We start from the raw sequence: 19,899 nt of genomic DNA, 5'->3' as shown, positions 1-19,899 counted from the left end.
TGTCTACTCTTTTTTAGATTCTTTTCCCATTATAGGCCATTATAGAGTATTGAGTAGAGTTCCCCATGCTATACAGTAGGTCCTTATTAGTTATCTAGATTTTTACTAAGAAGGAAACGTGACCCAAAGCTGGTCAAGCTATACACTTAGAGATAGGGGTAAAAAATGGAATAGATTATTTAGGATTAGAATCACCTTGGGTGATAAGCTCTAAATAGCAGTTAAATAAGTGGGGGTAGGGGAAGCTTATTTTTCATGTTACAGTTCAAGTATAGGCAGTTCGAGGCTGTTTTGGCTACTCTGATTCACAAAGTCCTCGAGGTCCCAGGCTACTTCTGACTTCTGCAGGAGGTGGCCCTCACCCTCACGGTCCAGGGTAGGGTTCTGTCATGACAAGTTCTAAGCAGTAATATGAAAGCAAAGGGGAAGGAGGGAGAAGACACCTGTCTCACTTGTCAACTGTTTTATAAGGAAAGCTCTCAGCTGCTGTAACAACATTTTTACTTCCACTGGTAGCTGCAGAGGAGACTGGGAAATGTAAACTTTAACGAAATAGAGGAAGAACAAATATCAGGAAACAATGAGTAGTTTCCCCCTTAGGGCTCACCGCCAGGAAAGAGGACTAGTTAGGAAATGCCAGTCAGAAACGAAAGTTATTAAGTCTGTCCAAGTCTTACACCCTGGCAAGTGAAAAAAATCTGTTTTCTCCTCAGGTTGAGAAGATATATAATATTGTGGCCTGACAGAGCTGGTATTTCTCAAATCCAAATCAGGGAGGGACTGTGATAGAGCCACTTGAATTGTGAGTGCAATTGTAAAGGAGGATGAAATCACCTCAGTCTGAAGGGATTGTTGTTGCTTATATATTGGTGGAGGGTGGATTGGGGTTTACCTACCTGGAGTCAACTAAGACAAGAAACACAGTAAGAATTTGCCTTTCAACATAGGGGACAAAAGTTCTATCCCCAGTTGGGGAACTAAGATCCCACTTGCCATGGGGCAACTAAGCCTGTGTGCTGCAACTAAAGAGCCTGTGCTCCACAACAAGAGAAGCTCAAGTGCCACAACTAGAGAAAGCCCGTGGGTTGCAGTGAAGACCCAACACAGCAAAAAACAAAATTATAAAATTTTGAAAAGACAAGAGCTACTGAAAAAGAACTTGTCTGTGTTCATCTATTTATTAAAGTGGCATCATAAAAACATCTGGTCTTAGCACAGCAGATACAAATATCTCCAAAAGAAGATTAGACAATACATGTTTATTGAACAATCTGCTTGGACACTGCCTGTTCGTTCTAATTATGTGACCCTCCTCATGGCCTGGAAGTGGGCTTTCCCACTAGAAGGGAATCGCTTGGGTAGGTGATCTTGGGTTTCAAATCACGCCCATTTTCTGTTGTCAATTAACAGTCTGGTTTGTCATTTCTTCTTCCATGAAGTTGCTTCTCATGAAACAGATAAAATCAAGTTCCTGAATTAGCAAAGCCAAGAATGAACCCTGGATCTGTAGTAACACCATGACCTCAAACTCCCACAAGATAATCTTTTCTGAAATCATTATGTCCTGGATCCTCCTTAAACTCTGAAGGGACTCGCTCAAGAGGTGAAATTGCTGAATCATATTTGCCACTTGCTCTATTACAATATCCTTCTGCCTGTGTCATTATAACCCTTCTTAAAGGTTTTCATGAAATTTGTCTTTTGGCCTCTTAAGGCAGTGCCAGCTTAATCTAAATTTGTGCAGGTTACTGTAAAATATTTATATTTTAAAGTATGTGACAAAAGTCATTACCTTCCAGGGTTTTATCCTCTGTTGAAAAGTCTTGTATATATAAAACAATGAAAAAGCAGTTTAGTCATGTTTGTAATCTAAGTTTCACTTGAACACAAGTAAGTGCCAGTGTTACAGCAAAAAGAATAAATATTATAGGGTGTCAGAAGGAAAACAGTCATGAGATGGAGGCATTAGGGCAAATTTTTAAGGAGAAAATGGAATTTAAAGTGTGTTTTTTTAAGGTGTGTTCTTAGTAGGTAGATTCTATGTATCAATTAAGAGCTATTGGTTGCAAGAAATCCAACTCAGATAAATTTAGGTAAAAGAGTTTATACTTGGAAGTCAAGGAAAATCCATGCAGCCCAGCCTCAGCAACTAGAACTATCAGTATAAACGCTGACTGGATCTTCTTTTATCCTTCCATTTCTGTCTCTCTTAGCACCTTGATATTATTTTCTGTTTCCATAAACCAGTTTTCTTCACAGTACTGGAAGGTCACTCAGGAGCTCCTGCTGCAGCATCACCTGGGTTAGGTCTCTTTTCCAACGTTAGTTCAGAAAGTCCCTAGGACTAACTGATTGACCCAGTACTGGCCAGCCTTCTACCACTAGACCAGTCAGCTGAACTCAGGGGGTTGGGGGGAGGTGGGAATGGGGAAGTTGTGTGAATACTTGTGACCAAATGAATGGGATGCGGAAGAGAGGAATATCAAGCTGAGAAAATATGAACTCTCTTATGAGGAGAAATGAGTGTGGTTTAGGTAGATACCACCTGGGATGGTGTTGGGCCACATCCCACAGGCCCAACCTCCAAATGGATGAAAGAACCTGGAAATAGGGACAGAAACATCAAGGATTTATTGGCTAGGAGATCTGAAGCAAAAGGTCCTGGAACAACACCCTGCCGAGGGCCGCAGACAGAACATAGCAATCTTCCATAGTTGGTGGCGGGGAGGAAAAGGCTACCATTTATAAAACAGGGAGTTGATGTCAGGTGGCCTCCTCAGTTCTGAGGGACTAATTAATCTTATACTTTAGAGACTGGATAATCAAGTCAGTGAATCAAGGACTTGTGACCCATGGGGCTGTACAGAAAGCAAAACAGCCATCTTGAATATCCTGACCATACAGATAAGAAATTGAGGATAAGTATAAGTAGTATAGATGGAGTAGGAGATTATGGAGGGTTTAGGATTGATGAGTGGCGTGTTTGGAGGCCAAAGGAATTTTGTGTTTATCTCTGGGTGATTTTTAAATGAAATTAGACAAACCATTGTGTTCAGAATAAGGCAATCAGCATATTGAATGTAAATTTCATAGCGCAATAACTATTGGGGTTTCACTGGATTTGGAAAACAAGAGTGAAAGATCAAAAGAGAGCAACAAAATAAAGAGGTTTTAGGGTCAGTGAGAGGAGGTTTCAAGGAGAGAAGCCAAGGATAACCAAGAATTTCAGCTTAGAAGGATGTGGGCATTTACAGAAACAGGATGAGAGGAGGAGTTAAATGGGTAAGTGTGATATTTTCTGTTTTAAACAAATCACATTTGAGATGCTAGTGGTATATCCTACAGCTGAAACTGTTGTCAAGAAATTGGAACTATATGTTGGCGTTCAGGGGAAGAAATTATCCGATTGTCTGTAGATATATCTAAGCTAGAAAAGAGGAAGGAGAGAAAGAAAAAAAAAAGAAGAAAAAAAAAAGAGGAAGGCCGAAGGATAGGTTTTGGAGACAACCTGCATTTAAGGTTGTGGGAGGAGAAAGAAGAGTCAGTAAAGTAGGGTTCAAGAAGGTTGGCAAACCAGAATCAGGCAAGTGTAGAGGCTAGAGAAGACAAAGCAGAATTTAAAGAAGGAAGAGGTGATTGTGTGAGAAAAGAGATGGAGGAAACTTCAAAAAGGCAGTTGTACTTGGCGAGGTCTTGGCCCCCGGAGTATGTGTTTAAGCGCCCTACTTTTCATTCAAATTCTGGCAAGCTGAGTGCTTAATTCCTGCTAGCGTTTTGCTAGGTGCTGCGAACAGGAAGACCATCTTCTGGACCCGAGAGTTCACAGCGTGGCAGAGGAAGTGAGAAGTGAATGAATAATTATAATTAAGATACAGTGTTGGAAGTGCACAGGATACAATCGAAACTCTGCGGAGTGAGCGACCCCACGGGGCCAGATTGGGGAAGGGCGGGTAGGATGGTTTGCTGTCCAAGTTTGTGGTGGGTCTCCAAAGATTCCGCGGGGGCAATTCACAGAACCAGTCCTCGGAGGCCGTGGATCTTTCTTGGGCGGCTGTGGGGATGGAGCGCGAGTGAACCCGGGATCCTTAGTGCGAAGGATGTTGGCAATATTTGGGTCCCATTTTAAAGATACGGGATGGAGTTTGCAGCCTGAAGGTGGGACGCCGGAAGGAGAGGTGAATAGCTTCCCTAAATTCTCCCCACTTTCTCACACAGGGCAGAAAAAATCTGGCGGTTGGGGATCGGGGTGGGGAAGCCTTTGGGAATCTAGCCGACCAAAACCCTCAGTTCATAGAGCTCTGAGATTCTTGTTACTCTTCCCTCCCATTTGCACCCAACCGGAACTCTAGAGTCATAAGGCCTAGTTTTACTCCGGACTGGAAAAACAGATGGCCCCACACAGGAAAAGTGGAGTACCCGGTCTGGAAAAGCGGGGAGTCGAGCGGAAGTCACTCTGAGGCGCAGTCGGGGGAGGCAAGTGAGCGCCTTCCTGGAGTTGGCGTCTAGTAGGTGAAGGGTAAGGCTGTCGCACGGTCCCGATCGCTCCCCGACTTAAACACTCGGGTTAGTTTTGCCACTTACTCGTTGTATGACCTCCGGTGATTTAATTTTGGAACCTCCATGTGTTTATCTCTGTAATTGGAATAATAATAGTACCTTTCTCATCGTTGTTGTGAAAATATCAATGCACTCAGAACGGTTTCTGGCACATCGTAAGCTCTGGCTATACAAACTTCACTAATACTGCTCTCTTTTAGCCGCTTAGGTTACATTGCCAAGAAAACTCAGCAACCTCGGCTGGAGATCATCCAGTTAATGATTTTGATTTGATGTTTATCGGTAATAGAATGAAACAAAACACTTACAATTGAAGTTATATTATTAGAGAAGTAGTAACACTATTGATGAGTTGGAAAATAGTGAATAATATTACTTATAGTCACACTGTCCTACACACTATTTTAAGTCTTCTTCTACTTTTTTACCCCGAAACCTTTTTTGTCCATACTTGTAATGTTAATGTGTATGCATTTTTTGTATATACTTCTCATTTGCCACTCACTAGTGTTACCTAAGCATGGTATTCATGAGAATTCGTGTTTATGATTGTACAGATTCCATTTTAAAGGCTTATCATTTATTTACCAAATGTCTGTGTATGTAGAGGTAAAAAATCATGTAAAGAAGTCAGGGAAATTTAGATATTGCCTATGATTCCAGGACGTGAGATCAACTGTTGTTATTTCTCCTGGTTCCCTTCTATTTTTTGTCCATGTGAAAACATACCATTTACAAGTTGTTCATTTATTTTAGCAGACATTTGAGCATCAGTTATGTTCAAGCCATAGTCCAAGATTAAAGTCAGGCTACTTAGGTAGACAGATAAAAGCAAGATTCTAATAGTATGTAAGGGCTGTGAGATGTATGCACAGGTTTTCATGAGAATACGGAGGAAGAGCAATGTCAGTGCCCTCCATTCAGAAGCCACCAGGAACATGTTTATAGCTGAACAAGTTGGGCTTACTGTAGTGGAAGAGAATACATGCCCTGGAAAGCCATGGGGCATCTCATTTAAAGGGTGTTAGAAGGGATTTCCTGTTGGACTTAGGTTTCTGTTACATGATTTGGGGGAAAATAGTTGAGAGATGGAAGTAATTCTATGATTAGGAAAGAAGCTTATGTATCTAGAGTGAGGCTAATGCTATGACTGGTCAGGTATGGCAGTCACTTGTGTTAGCCAGGATAATAGAATGTTTGATCACTTTTGTCATTTTTGAGTGATGTGTTTTTTGTGTATCAGACATGATTGTAGTTAGGAGCTGAGGGTATTCCCCATGAAAGTGAGAAGTGAGACCAAGGAATTGGGTGCATTTTGAAGGGCCTTGTGTACCATTTTAGGAATTTTAATTTCTGGACAGAATTGCTGAATAAGGGGAGTGCCGTCACATTTAGAAAAATCCCCTTCGTTGCCAGTCAAAGGTTGGATTGGGAGAGAAGGAGGAGGTCAGAGTCAGAGAGATGAGTTAGGACTTTACTAAATCCTAAAGGGCATTCTCTGCACCAGCAATCACCTGGGGACTTGTTAGAAATACAGAATATCAGGCCCCATCCTGTGCCCACTAAATTAGGATCTGCATTTTAACAAAATTCTCATATGATTCAAGGCACTTTAAAGTTTGAGAAGCCTCTCCCCTCTTTTTCTGTGTTTTGGCTGTGGTGGGTCTTCATTGCTGTGTGTGGGCTTTCTCTAGTTGTGGCGAGCCAGGGCTACTCTTTGTTGTGGTGTGTGGGCTTCTCATTGTTGTGGCTTCTCTTGTTACAGAGTATGAGCTCCAGGCAAGGGGGCTTCAGTAGTTGCAGTACGTGGGCTCAGTAGTTGTGGCGTAGGGGCTTAGCTGCCTTGCTGCATGTGGGATCTTCCCGGACCAGGTATAGAACTGGTGTCCTTTGCATTGCAAGGCGAGTTCCTAACCACTGGAACACCAGGGAAGCCCAAGAAACCCTTTGTTAGGGGAATTAAAATAGTTTTGGGAAGAATCACTAAAACCATGAACCAAGACACTAGTGGTGGTGTTGGTGGATAAATATAGAGATATCATTTATTTGACAAATATTAGAACCCTCCCGCATGTCTGGCACCATCCTGGGAGTTGAAAGTACCGCAGTGAAGATGGTCTCTCCCTTTAAGACACTTCCAGTCTGGCAGGGAGACTGACAAGGGAACTGGCAATAAATGGTAGCAGGGAAAGCTTAAGCCTAGTATGCAGTGAGACCACATCAAAAGGCCTTGGAGGAGTTGAGTAATTAAGGGTTCTTTGAGGAGGTAATGGATGTCTGAGCTGAGTCTCAAGGGATAAATTAGTCAGCAGAAATCAGTAGAGGGCATTTCTGGCCTCGGAGCAGCAATCTGCTAAGACGTGATGCCCAGACAGGGAGTTCTCGGGGGCAGTTTCTGGAACACTGTGTTCTCTGTGATTAGAGCAGAGCAGGGTGTGATTGGAGGGAAGATTGGAGAGATGAGCGGAGGCTAGATCTGGAGGAGTCTCACAGACCCTGTGGAGAAAGTTGAGTTTTATTCTGAAGACCATGAGAGCCTCTGAAGAGTTTTAGTCCGAGAAGATAAAGAATCAGTTTTGTGTGTTAGGCCCTCTATAGATGCTGAGAGTAGTGGGGCAGATTGGAGGTAGAGGTGCACGTCTGAAATGCAGTGACTTAGGAGAGATGAGGTCATGAGCCAACTGATGTAGGGAGTGAGGGAGGAGGGAGGAGGGGCAGTCCAGAAAGATGACCAGTCCTGTGTAGTAGATAGAGTGGTCTGGGTGCCATTTTGATGTACTCTTAAGCAACTGAGGCAGGTGAGCTGAATTGTTGGATCTGGGGCATTTTTGAAGCGTTTAAAGTTCTCAGCATTCCATATTGTTTCTTAGTACTGTATTCTTACCAGTGGGTGATTTTTTGTTTTTGTTTCTTCTCTCTTCTCTCTGGTGAGAGAAAGATGGCGAAATTAGCATTGCATATTTTATTTCATTTTCATGGTAGCTGGAATAAGTAGGAGAGGGGATTGTTAGCCTTCCTAGTTCTTGCAGCACTCCTGCAAGAGTTAATGTTTTTGCATTAACTTAAGTTATTTTACATTAACTTAAGAGTTAAATGTTTTTGCAAGAGCAAAATTGTTACTTCAATAGAGACATAGAAGTTATATTACTAATGTTTTACATACAGAGAGCCAGCAGTGTCAAACGGGAACATTTAAGGCCGGGGTTCTTGTGCTTGCTTCCATACTGATTAGCATTGTAATCTTGGGCAGGTTACTTCTCCTTGTTGGTGTCTTATTTCCTTCTGAAAGGAAATATCTACCTGGCTGTTTTACAGGAGGCTTATGTGGATTAAATGAGATAATATTTGCCAGGGTGGTTTGAAAATATTAAGAATGGCATTTAAATGTAATGGTATTATTGCTACTATGGTTTAGGTTCTATCTTTGAGGACCTCAAATAGTGACTGATAGTTAAAACCTTGTTACTCAAAATATGGGCCTTGGACTAGTAGCTTATTAGACGTGAAGAATCTTGGGGATCTTGTCAGACTTAACTGGATCAGAGAACCCTTTTATAGCCATCAATCCATCTGATCAACAGAAGAATCCCTTAAGGTAGGTAGGGGAGGTGTTATCACAGCCTTTCCCCCAAGGAAATAAAGGCCTCAAAAGATCAACTGTTTTTGCTGTGAGGGTAAACAGTTCCAGCTGTGCGGTCTTCTGATTCCACATACAGACTGTAATCTGTTCTTTTTATAGAAGAAGTGCTAAAATGTCAAGTTAGCTCAATCCTGGAGTGAATTAGTTGAATATTTTATTTTAGGAACCAATTATTTCTTTTAAAATGTAGCATAAAAATTTGCTTTAAAGTTGATACTACCTTTTGAAGCTCATTCTTGAATTATTTTGGGGCTGATCATCAACTCCATGAAGGAGGTTGTGTTTCTGTTCATCTTGGCCTATTTTCACAAAGCAGTGGGATGTATTATATACAGTGTAAACTTTTTTCTCCTCATAGTAAATATTTATAGAATTAGAAAATAATGAATTTCACAGTACATGATCCATGTTGAATTTGAAATTATGATGTATTCGTTGGTACGGTAGTAACTCTTCACTGTCTCTTTTATTATAGGTGGATTGGACTATTTGCTGAAGCTTCTTTCCCTGGTAGCCCAGGGAAAAATTTACATTTTGATTTTTTTTTTGTCATGGCTTTGGTTCATAAATTGTTGAATGGCACTTATATTCTCAGAAAATGCCCAAAGCCAAGAGTTGTCTTCTGTCCATTTTGGCGTACTCACTTTGCAGACTATTGTTCCAGTAGTTTTCAGAAACCAGTGGCTGCTCCTGGCAAAGCCTCTTCTCAGAGGAAAACTAAAGGGAATTTGGAAGAACATCACCAGAGAGAAGTTGCTTTGGAAATAACTTCTCCTGAGGACAAGCCTGAAATTAGTTTTGATAAAGCAATTAAAGAAGAAATGAAGGGCCATTTTAGGCATTTGAAGGATGATATTGTGAATTATTGGATAGGGCCTGAAGGCCGCCCTCTGCATGAGGTCTTGATGGAACAAGCCAAGGTTGTCTGGCAATTCCGTAGCAAAGAAGATTTGGATAAGTGGACAGTAACTTCTGATAAAACGATTGGTGGCAGAAGTGAAGTGTTCCTGAAAATGGGCAGGAATAACCGAAGTGCACTGCTGTATGGAACTCTGAGCTCTGAGGCGCCCCAGGATGGGGAAAGTGGCCGAAGTGGGTACTGTGCAATGGTATCCAAGATTCTAAGGGTACGTGAAATTCAGGAGCTGCAATTTTCTGGTGAACTGAGGTGGACTTCATTGTAGCATGAGCTGTAGCAGACAGCTTTTATTTCTATAAATGAAAACATCTGGCATCTCATCTTGTGTATGGTTAAATAACTACTGGGCACAAGTGTAAAGTTTCATAAACACAAGGGGGAAGTGGTTCCTGAAGAGAGGCTACATGTTTCTGGACATCATTATCGGCCAGGATGAGGCATACTTATGTTTGAGGAGCCCTGAGGAGGGTAGACATTTAAATAATAATCTAGGGAGATTTGTATCTCCTCTGACATAGCCCACAGACCCTCTCATGGCTTGGTGTTCCTTAGAGTGGGAAGTAGGGCCAGCCTGTGGATTTTTTTTTCAAGTAAAGTATTTCTGTGACAGTTTCTTAGTCTTTCATTATTTTTCTTGAGGATTTGAGAAATACTGGTCAGGTATTTTGTAGAATGATCTTTAATTAGGGATATTCTGATTTTTTTTCCTCCTGGTTACACTGAGTTTCTAGGCTTTAGGAAGAATAGCATAGAGTTGAAGTACACTTCCCATCATATCAGGAGGATATGCTAGCAACCTGACTCATCACTGATGTGTTAATGTTGGTCACCTGGTCGGGGTAGTGTTTGCTAGATTACACCATTGTTAAGTATTTACCACCACCACCCCTCCCCCTTTTCATATTCTGTTCTTTGGAAACAAGTCACTGAGTGTACCCTGCGTTCAAGGCGTGGGGTAGGGTATGGGATTAAGTTCTATATCCTGGAAGGGGTTGTATTTTCATAAATTATTTGAGATTTCAATTCTTCACAAAGGGAGATTTTTTTCTTCTCCCACATTTATTTATTTATTCAGTCATTTAGAATGGACTTACACTTTGGGTTATGATCCAATACCATGTTATTTATTTTGTTGTTCAAATTGTTCCAGCTTTGGCCACTGGGAGCTCTTTCAGATTATACCTGTCCCTTTGACTTGCCATCATCCTTTTGTTTTTTGAGCACTTTTTGGCACTACAAGGTACCATAGCTCATTTTGTGTTTTTCTCTGTTCCAACCCTAGAATTAGCCGTTTCTCAAAGAAGCTCTCATTTTTGTTTTGTTTTTTTTTAAATGGTATTAGAACCAAGATCTGTATTGACACTATATTTAGGACCTCTCAGTGGACACAACTAGGAAATACATGTATGCATATCAACTTGTGGAAACATGTCTGTAATTATTTATATATAGTAAGCTAAGTATGAGTTCATACTGATGCTTTGACTCTAATCCAGTACCACATGATTTACCCTTGCCTCCTCCCTCTTTTGTGTTGATAACGTCAGTCTGTAATGGTGTGAAACCTGTCTCCCACCATTTATTAATTTAACCCTACATGAAAAGCCATTTCAAAATTTATAACCCAGATCCCTATGAGAATCATCTTTACCAACTAGCATACAATGCTTATGTATAGTTTTCTTTGTCTAGCCTTCTGGTTTCCAGTCAGAACTCCATTTTCCAAAGCTGCTTAGGTCAGCTCCTTTGTCTTGCCACCAGTCTGTTGCTTTTTGCAAATTTGCTGATCAGCTGTTGTTTCAGGGCTGCTCTGGACAGGCTCCTGTGCCTGGTAGTGGCCACAACCATTGTGTGTTTGCTTGGTTATGGTGCTTTAAGGAGAAAAGCAAATGGTGGGAATAGTATTAGGCCCCCTCTCTCAAGATAATCATGAAAAAGAAAGGAGAGCGTTCTTTCAGCAGTAACAAACTTGCACAGAAGATTTTATTTCAGGCCTTGAAAATCCACAGAATGGATTTGGTCAGTCCACAGTAGAAAATAATTCTGTGATAACCTGTGGAATAATGAAAATAGTTGATAACATTGATAAGTATACCCTGCCAGTTCTTGTGCTAATTACTTGATATACATTATCCCTTTTATTCCCCACATCAATTTTGTAAGGTATAACCATCTCACTTTTACAGATGAGGAAACAGGCTTGGGGAGATTCTGTAGTTTGTCCAGAATTGTATGACTAGTAAGTAAGAGTTCATATCTAAGCACTGGTATTCTTGAAATCAGATGAGCTCTGAAGTAACAGACACCTTTGGAAACTAATACTACATTCTGCTTTCAAAGAGAGACCATTTAGGCAGTGTTTAAGAACATAGATTTTGAAGTTAAACAGCACTGGACCTACCAGTTATGAGTTGAGTGCTCAGTTTCTTCATCTATAAGATGGAAAACAATGATATTACCTATCTCATAGGGCTATTGTGAAGATTAAATTATGCATGCCTAGTGATTAATGTATATTTTCAATGGATGATAGCTGTTAAAATAATATTGGTTTTAAAAATTGAGGTCTAGAATTCCCTGGCAATCCAGTGATAAGGACTCTGTGCTTCTACTGCAGGGGGCACAGGTTTGATCCCTAGTCAGTGAACTGATCCCTCATGCTACGTGGCCAAAAACAAAAACACAACTTGAGGTGTTTCGTAGTTTTCTGATTTAAGGGAAGGCAGTTTCAGTAAAATGGCCCACTCAGAAGCCATTGCTCTCTAGGCCCAGGGAAAGAAAATACATGGAATAGTTCATTTCTGTTCAGTGACACAAGTGTCTATCTCATGTAAACATTGTCCTGTGCAAATCATGCTTTGAACATTAACTTAGAAACATTTAACTAGGTCAGTATTTTGTGCTAAAATAAGAATCACCAGATTTATCTGCCTTCTTAAAGTGGTAGAAAGCAGAAAAAGGCAGAAAAATGGCTTATTGATCCGTTTGATGCTGTAAAAGGTGATGGTGACTCACGTTTTGCTAGTAGTGGGAAATGAGGTGAAATTAACATTCTTTTCTGTGCCTTAGGGCCCTTTTGAGATGAAGAGATCTTATGATTGGTCCCACTTCAACACTCTGTATCTCCGTGTCCGTGGAGATGGTCGACCTTGGATGGTGAATATCAGGGAGGACACGGATATAGTCCAGAGGAAGGATCAGATGTACAGTTACTTCATGTTCACCCGTGGGGGGCCCTACTGGCAGGAGGTCAAGGTAACAACAGCACCAGTCTTTTCTTGTATGAAAATGAGGTCTTTTGGTCATGGTTACACTGTAGTTTTCTTATTAATTCCTCTTGGGCTGTGAGAAGGGAAAGAAGGAAGAGGACCTAAAGGCAATATTTACATAATTGATTTTTTTCTTTCATTAATATAAATGTTAGCTTACTAATCAGTAAATACTTTAAAAAAAATTTATTTATTTTTGATTGCACTGGGTCTTCGTTGCTGTGTGGGCTTTCCCTAGCTGTGGTGAGCAAGGACTACTTTTCATTGTAGTGCATGGACTTCTCATTGCAGTGGCTTCTCTTGTTGTGGAACATATGCCTTAGAGTGTGCGGGTTCAGTACTTGGAGCTCTTGGGTTTAGTAGTTGTGATGCATGGGCTTAGTTGTTCCACAGCATGTGGAATCTTCCCAGACCAGGGATCAAACCCACGTCTCCTGCATTGGCAGATGATTCCTATCCACCATACCACCAGGGAAGTCCTCCAGTAAATACTTTTGATAAGGGTATGGCCAGGTCCATGCAGAGTCAGAAGTACATCTCTGCCCTGTGCACAAGTACTGTAGGTGATTCTTTTTAAGTTCCTGCCATATCATCTCTTCCAGGCAACTGTACCTAGCTAGTGTCCCTAGTTGAGTAGAAAGGCTCCCTTAAGAGGAATAAATACTTCATACTTTATGTTACCAACATTTTTATTCTATTTGTTTCTTGGTACTATAATGCAGTCATATTTTGTAGGGAGAAGAAACTTTTAGAAGGTAAAAAATGTTAACCCGAAGGAAAATAAATGGAGATTCAGGGAATGAGGGCAAAACCAAGTGTGCATTCATTTCTTCTGTCTATTGAAGGTTTTTAATCTATAAATTTAAATAAAAGTCTCCATTTTGCTCATACTTAAACCTAAGAGTCATCCTGGATTCCTTTCACCCCAACCCACATCTAGTCTGTTAATGAATTCTTTCACGTCTCCTTCCAAAATACTTGTCTATCTATTTCTAGCTATCTCTTCGACTCTTACCCTAGCTCAGTCCTTGGGATTACTGCAAGAGCTTCTTTTGTCCTCTTACCTCCTAAAGTTCACTGTGCACACAACAGCCAGAGTGATCTTTCTAAAGCATAGTTCCGATTACATCACTCACATGCTTAAAACCCTCCAGCGATCTCTCCTTATTAGAATACAGTCCAAAAAGAAAAAAAAAAGAAAAAAAATAGAATACAGTCCAAACTCTTTAACATGACCATGGGGCCTGTAGTAGCAGACCCCGTCTTCGTCTTCGTCTTCAGTCTCTCCTCCTTCTCCTGCTCTCTTCCATATGGCCTCTTTTTTGTGTGTCAAACTCAGATTTACTTCTGTCAAAACCTTTGTGTTTCATGCTGTATCCTATGGGCATTCTTTTCATGTGCTTTCTCTTTCTTATTCACTTCTCAGCTCAAAAGTCACCTCAGAGAGGCCCTTCCTGATCCCTCTAGCTCGAGTTGCATCCTCTCACACAATAATAATATCCTGTTTAATTTTTTTCTTAGAGCTTACCATTAAGTACAAGTATTTGTTCATTCAGTTGTCTGTTTATTGTCACTGTCTACTCTGCTCCTCTGGAACATAAATTCTGAGAGCAGGGACTTTGAGTTGTTCGTAGCTGTTTCCCTTGTACCTAGAGCAGCGCAGTGCCTAGCATATAATAGGCATTAGATACATATCTGAGCTTCGCAGGGCTCAGTGGTAAAGAATCCACCTGCCATTGCAGGAGACGCAGGAGACGGGTTTGATCCTGGGTTGCGAGGATCCCCTGGAGGAAGTGGCAATCTACTCCAGTATTCCTGCCTGGGAAAACCCATGGACAGAGGAGCCTGGTGGGCTACAGTCCATGGGATCAAAAAGAGTTGGAGGCTGACTGAGCAACTGAGTATGCATACACATAGATATGTATAATATAGATATGTAACTGAAAATTACTACATATGTAACACTTGTATGCAAGTAATGCATATAACAAGTTATTAAATAAAACAAGTATTTCATTATAGAAATTCTAGAAAATGCAGAAAAGGAAAATAATCTTGTGTTACTATTACCTAGAAATAAAATACTATTTTTATTTTAGTATGTACCTTCAGACTTTTCTATTTACACTTTTTTTTACAAAAATAATATTGTGCCAATGCTATTTTATAACATACATTTTTCACTGAACTGAATTTTATGAACAACTTTCTGTTGAAATATATTTCTACATCAGTTTTAATATCTGCATAAATATAAATAGACACAATTTATTTAATCCATCCTCTATTGTTGTGCATTTAGATTGTGTTCAGCATTTTTCACTGTTACATCAAACCCTGAGGTAACATCCTGAGTTATTTTCTTAGATGTTTTCCTGGAAATAAAATACCTAGAAAAAAATGATGCATACATTTTTAAGAGCTTTGATGCACATCGTCAAATTATTCTCTAGTATCATTACCATTTAATCATTAGCAATTACTTATTACTTTCTTTCCTGAAGTTACATGTTCTGATCTTTGGCTGGAAATAATAGTTGTTTGCAACACCTTTCTTTAATTTATTAAGGGAAGTATTGGGGAAGATATTTTTTAAAATTAAATGTCATTAATTGCTGTTTACTTCTTCATGTATAATTCTCCCTTAGTAAATAGAAGCGAGATGCTCAAATATTTACACTGATTATAGAAAGAAAACAGAGGAAAGTAATGGAAAAATTATGCATGCTAGTGTCATTTGTAGAGAGAAAACAATTCTTTATCCTTTTCTCTTTTTTCCTTTTCTTTTTTTTAAGCAAATCGTACAGATTTAATTCTTCTTAGCTTCATTTTTTTCCAGGCTAAAAAATTCCCTTGGTGTGGACAGTGATCTTATCAAATTATGTGACAAAAAGACAAAAGGTTGGGGGAGGGGGGTGGGTGACACATACTCCTTGAATACATTTTGAATAATGAGGTAGTTGAAGTGCCAAACCAGGATGCAAAATGAGAAACTGGGGTGGGGATGGGGGTGTCCCTTCCAGGTTTGTTTAACAGAAATGAAGGGAGCAGGTGAAATGAGGATGTGACTGCACTTGAATTTGCTTTCTGAATAACATGATCTTAGGCAATGGTGGTTTATTAAATGAACTTTGAATTGAGTTTGTTTGCTTCCCTCATAGCTCAGTTGGTAAAGAATCCGCCTGCAATGCAGGAGACTCTGGTTTGATTCCTGGGTCAGGAAGATCTGCTGGAGAAGGGATAGGCTACCCACTCCAGTATTCTTGGGCTTCCCTTGTAGCTCAGCTGGTAAAGAATCCACCTGCAACGTGGGAGACCTGGGTTCAATCCCTGGGTTGGGAAGATCTGGAGAAGGGAAAAGCTACCCACTCCAGCATTTTGGCCTGGAGAATTCCATGGACTGTAATAGTCCATGGGGTCACAAAGAGTTGGACGCGACTGAGCGACCTTCGCTTTCACTTTATGTCAACAAGTGTTTCGAGTGATAAATAATCTGAACGTTTTGTTTTTTAATTCACTTCTTTTGGTTAAAAAATCAAAATAATATAGATATATGTACAAAGAATTCTCACTCCCATTCAGTTGCCTTCTACCCTTCCCCCTTACCCTCTATAGGTAACCATGTTTATTAGTTTCTTGCATAGGTTTACAGTTTTTTTAAATAAGCAAATATATATGCACATATACTTCTTCTTCTTTTTTTTTTTTTTTTACTAAAAATAGTAGTATGCTTTATGCACCTTCTGTACAGGTTTATATTTTTAAAATTTAGATCCTGGAAAGATTCCATATCACTATATATAATTATTCTTCATTTTTTGTTATTTTGTTTGGTATTTCCTATTATGTGGGTACCCAATAGTTGATTGAAATAGTCCTTTATTGATAGACACTAGGGTTGTTCCCAGTTGCTACAGTAAATTTATTAGTTTTTTGGAGGCATTTCAAAAATTTCTTTTTAGGGAAACTCTCTGGCAGTGCAGTAACTTTCACTACCAGGGCTCGGGTTCAGTCCCTGTTCAGAGAGCTAAGATCCGACAAGTTGCACGGCATAGCCAAAAAAAATTTTGTTTTTTATAATACAGATGATGTTTACACTGTAGATTTGGTCTATATCTTCCTTCTTACTAATAATATATTGCAGACATCTTCCCACAGCATCAGGTATAGATCTGTTAATACTGCATTTTTTATATTAGCTGTATAGTATTTAGTTATATGATTGCACCATAATTTATTCAACTATTCCTCTCTTTTTCCTTTTTCTGTCGTCGTTATTAGAAAAAGCAGCATCTTTATGTGTTTGTCAGAGTTTATCTATAATATAAATTTCTAAAAGTGAAATTGACAGGTCAGATTAAAGCATTTCAAATTTTGTGAGGTATTGCTTTAGTTTCCTATTGCTGTATTAAAAATACCACAGACTTCTCAGCTTCAAACAACATATTTGTTAGCTCACATTCTGTAAGTCACAGATTAGATAGCCTATGGCTGGGTTCAGTGCTCAGGGCCTTCTAAGGATGATATCACAAGGTGTCAGCTGAGCTGTATTCTTTTTGGAGGCTCTGGGGAAGAATCCATTTCCAAGCTCATTCTGATTATTGGCCTGATTGAGTTCCTGTGGTTGTAATGATATCCTTGTTTCTTTACTGGTTGTCAGCCGGAAGCCACTCTCAGGTCCTGTAAGCAGCCCACACTCTTTGCCATTGAGCTCCTCCATCTTCAAAGCCAGCAATGGAGAATCTCCCTCACTTCCCCCTTTGAGTCCCTCTGATGCTTCTAACCTCCTTCACCAGGCATTTTTATGAGTTCAAGTGATTGTCACACCTACAGAGGATCATCTTCCCTATGTTAAGGTCAGCTGATTTGGGACCCAACTTCTGTGGAGTCCCTTCACAGTAGCACTGAGATTAGTGTCTGAATGTCTGGAAGAAGGTGTATGTGCACTGAAAGGTGGAAATCTTGGGGGTCATCTTAGAATCCTGCATGCCACAACTCTCAGCTATTCTCTAAGAGTTGGACTAATTTGCCATCCTCCTAACAGTATACAGATGTGTCTGTTTCTCCCATCTCCATTTTTCTTTTGGGTTGTATGATCTTTTTCTTAGTTATCTGTAAAAGTTTTGTGTTTAGGATACCTTTTTTTTTTTTTTTTTTTCCCATCAGAAAGTTGTAATTGTACCCCTTTATTTTCTCCTTTGGGACTTTTGGCTTGCAAAGGTTTACAGTTGTTCTCTTGCAATACTTAGATTATTTCATTAAAATTTTTTTCCATCTGTGATCCAAACGACTAAGCCACTTGTTATATAATGTTAGATAATTTTAGAATTAAATTTAAAGCATTATTATTTTATCATTGCAGTGCTATACAGATGCTTCAGTTGCTTACATTTCAGCTTTGAAGTCAATGGTTTTTTCTTTCAGATTCCTTTCTCCAAATTTTTCTTCTCTAATCAAGGAAGAATCCGGGATGCCCAGTACCAGCTTCCACTCGACAAGGTGACATTTTCCTGTATTTTCACTCAGAACTGTATTGCACATGTGCTTAGTTGTGTCTGACTGTTTGGGACCCCATGGTCTGTAGCCCACCAGGCTCCTCTGTCCATGGGATTTCCCAGGCAAGAATGCTGGAGAGGGTTGCCATTCCCTTCTCCAGGGGATCTTCCCAGTGCAGGGTTGAAATCTGAGTCTGTTGTGTCACCTGCATTGGCAGGTGAATTCCTCACCACTAGCGCCACCTGGGAAGACCATATATATTCAATTCAGTTCAGTCGCTCAGTCCTGTCTGACTCTTTGCGACCGTATGAACTGCAGCATGCCAGGCTTCCCTGTCCATCACCAGTTCCTGGAGCTTGCTCAAACTCATGTCTGTTGAGTTGGTGATGCCATCCAACCATCTCATCCTCTGTCGTCCCCTTCTCCTCCTGCCTTCAATCTCTCAGCATCAGGGAAAGACCGTATATTACCTTTAGTGAAATAGAACTGTGAGGATTAGTTTAGTTCAACTTTGAAGGCTGGCATATGAAAGATGAAAATTCCTATTTAAGTATACTCCTGTTATACCTAGACAGATGCTGACTCAAAACTGTCCTGTGAACCAAACCCCTTGCTTGGAGGAATTTCAGTGTGGTCATCTTTTCAGCATGCCTATATTTTACTTTAGCTTTAAAATAGAGTTCAGGGGAGCTTCAAGGAACCTCCATTAGACATCCATTTTTACTTATTAGTTTTAAGTGGCACTGTTTTAAAGAGAGAAGTAGAATATGGAAAGAAAAGCAGTCATGTACTTCTTTTTATAATTTGCCACAGCACTTGAGTACTATGGTATAACATGTTAAGGGCTGATAGTATGTACACGAAGCTATAGTAATTATGGAATTTTAAAACTCCAGGGACAACATCAGCATATAAGATTTTGATCAATTTCTCTGTTTTAAATTTAGATCTCATCTATTGGATTCACCCTGGCTGATAAAGTGGATGGTCCATTCTTCTTGGAAATAGACTTTATTGGAGTATTTACAGATCCAGCCCACACAGAAGAATTTGCCTATGAAAATTCTCCAGAGCTTAATCCAAGACTTTTTAAATAGTGGTCATGTGGTATTTCTCTATTGCTGAGGGTAGTAGAATCCACAGTGACACAAAAATAAAGTATTTTTTTAAATGGTATCCAAACAGTGGCTGGTATGTCTTAAGACATAGCAAAATGCTCCTGTTGAGAGGAACCAGGATTTAAGTGATACCTTAACTTAAAGAATGCAACTAATGATGCAGAGGTACTGTGTAAACAACTGTTTTGGGTTAGAATGACTCCTGTTAGGAACAGTTCCTATACTAGTAAGTGGTTCCCAAAACAGGGAGGCTCTGAAATGATGGTTGATGGCCTTCTACCATTCTACTCCCTATGTGTTTCTTTTGTTTTCTAATCTAGTTATCGGGAGAGGAGACTGCTGAAGAAGACATTAAGATAAAGATGCTATAGAAGTCGCTGGGAAAAAAATACCTGTTTTTTTCTGCCTGGGCTGCTGTAATCAATTACCATAGACTAGGTGGTTTAAACGAAACACATGTGTATTTATTCCAGTTCTGGAGGCGGGGAAGTCCAGTATCAAGGTACCTGCCTACCTGGTGTCTGGTGAGTGCTTCTTGGCTTGTAGACAGCTGCTTTCTTACTGTATCCTTACATGGAGAGAGCAAGTCCTAGTCTTTTCTCTTCATATAATAGCATTAATCCTATCATGAGGGCTCCACCCATGTGACCTGATTACCTCCCAAAGGCCTCCAAGTGCACCTCCAAGTACCATGTCACATTGGGAATTAGGACTTTCAACATATGAAGTGGGAGGGAGTGGTGGACACAAACTTGCAGTCCATAACATCTACATTGCTGGTGCTCCAAAGATGCATGATCCTTGGCTGCTTCCCCAGTCATTTTAAGTATTAGAGATTGCGTGTGCCAGAAACAAGACCCTGATTAAATTTAAACTGATCAGTTCTTGTCCTGTTAGAGG

The 19,899-nt window shown here is 40.0% G+C and overlaps 1 protein-coding gene across 2 annotated transcripts; it reads left to right on the top strand.

Moving 5' to 3' along the window:
* Positions 1 to 4,441: 4,441 nt before the first annotated feature.
* Positions 4,442 to 19,057, top strand: NDUFAF1 (NADH:ubiquinone oxidoreductase complex assembly factor 1). Of its 2 annotated transcripts, none has more exons than XM_065940416.1 (5): positions 4,442 to 4,563; positions 8,673 to 9,324; positions 12,186 to 12,371; positions 17,810 to 17,884; positions 18,829 to 19,057. In XM_065940416.1, exons 2-5 carry the CDS (start codon positions 8,749 to 8,751, stop codon positions 18,976 to 18,978), a joined length of 987 nt encoding a protein of 328 aa, XP_065796488.1. In that variant the 5' UTR covers positions 4,442 to 4,563; positions 8,673 to 8,748; the 3' UTR covers positions 18,979 to 19,057. The 2 variants fall into 2 exon arrangements, with proteins under 2 accessions (XP_065796488.1, XP_065796489.1); XM_065940417.1 differs by having other exon boundaries at positions 4,502 to 4,516.
* Positions 19,058 to 19,899: the final 842 nt, after the last annotated feature.

Source organism: Muntiacus reevesi, chromosome 7, assembly GCF_963930625.1.
Source record: "Muntiacus reevesi chromosome 7, mMunRee1.1, whole genome shotgun sequence".
In the NCBI taxonomy this organism is placed as follows: domain Eukaryota; kingdom Metazoa; phylum Chordata; class Mammalia; order Artiodactyla; family Cervidae; genus Muntiacus; species Muntiacus reevesi.
The sequence above is the reverse complement of the archived record's forward strand: the minus strand, read 5'-3'. Positions and strand labels throughout refer to the sequence as shown.

What these genes read in the sequence shown, in the direction of transcription:
- NDUFAF1 (XM_065940416.1), top strand. Translation starts at nt 8,749, where the DNA reads ATGGCTTTGGTTCATAAATTGTTGAATGGCACTTATATTCTCAGAAAA. An exon ending in TGGTATCCAAGATTCTAAGG is followed by an intron (nt 9,325 to 12,185) that starts GTACGTGAAATT and finishes TCTGTGCCTTAG; the next exon opens with GGCCCTTTTGAGATGAAGAG. An exon ending in ACCAGCTTCCACTCGACAAG is followed by an intron (nt 17,885 to 18,828) that starts GTGACATTTTCC and finishes TTTTAAATTTAG; the next exon opens with ATCTCATCTATTGGATTCAC.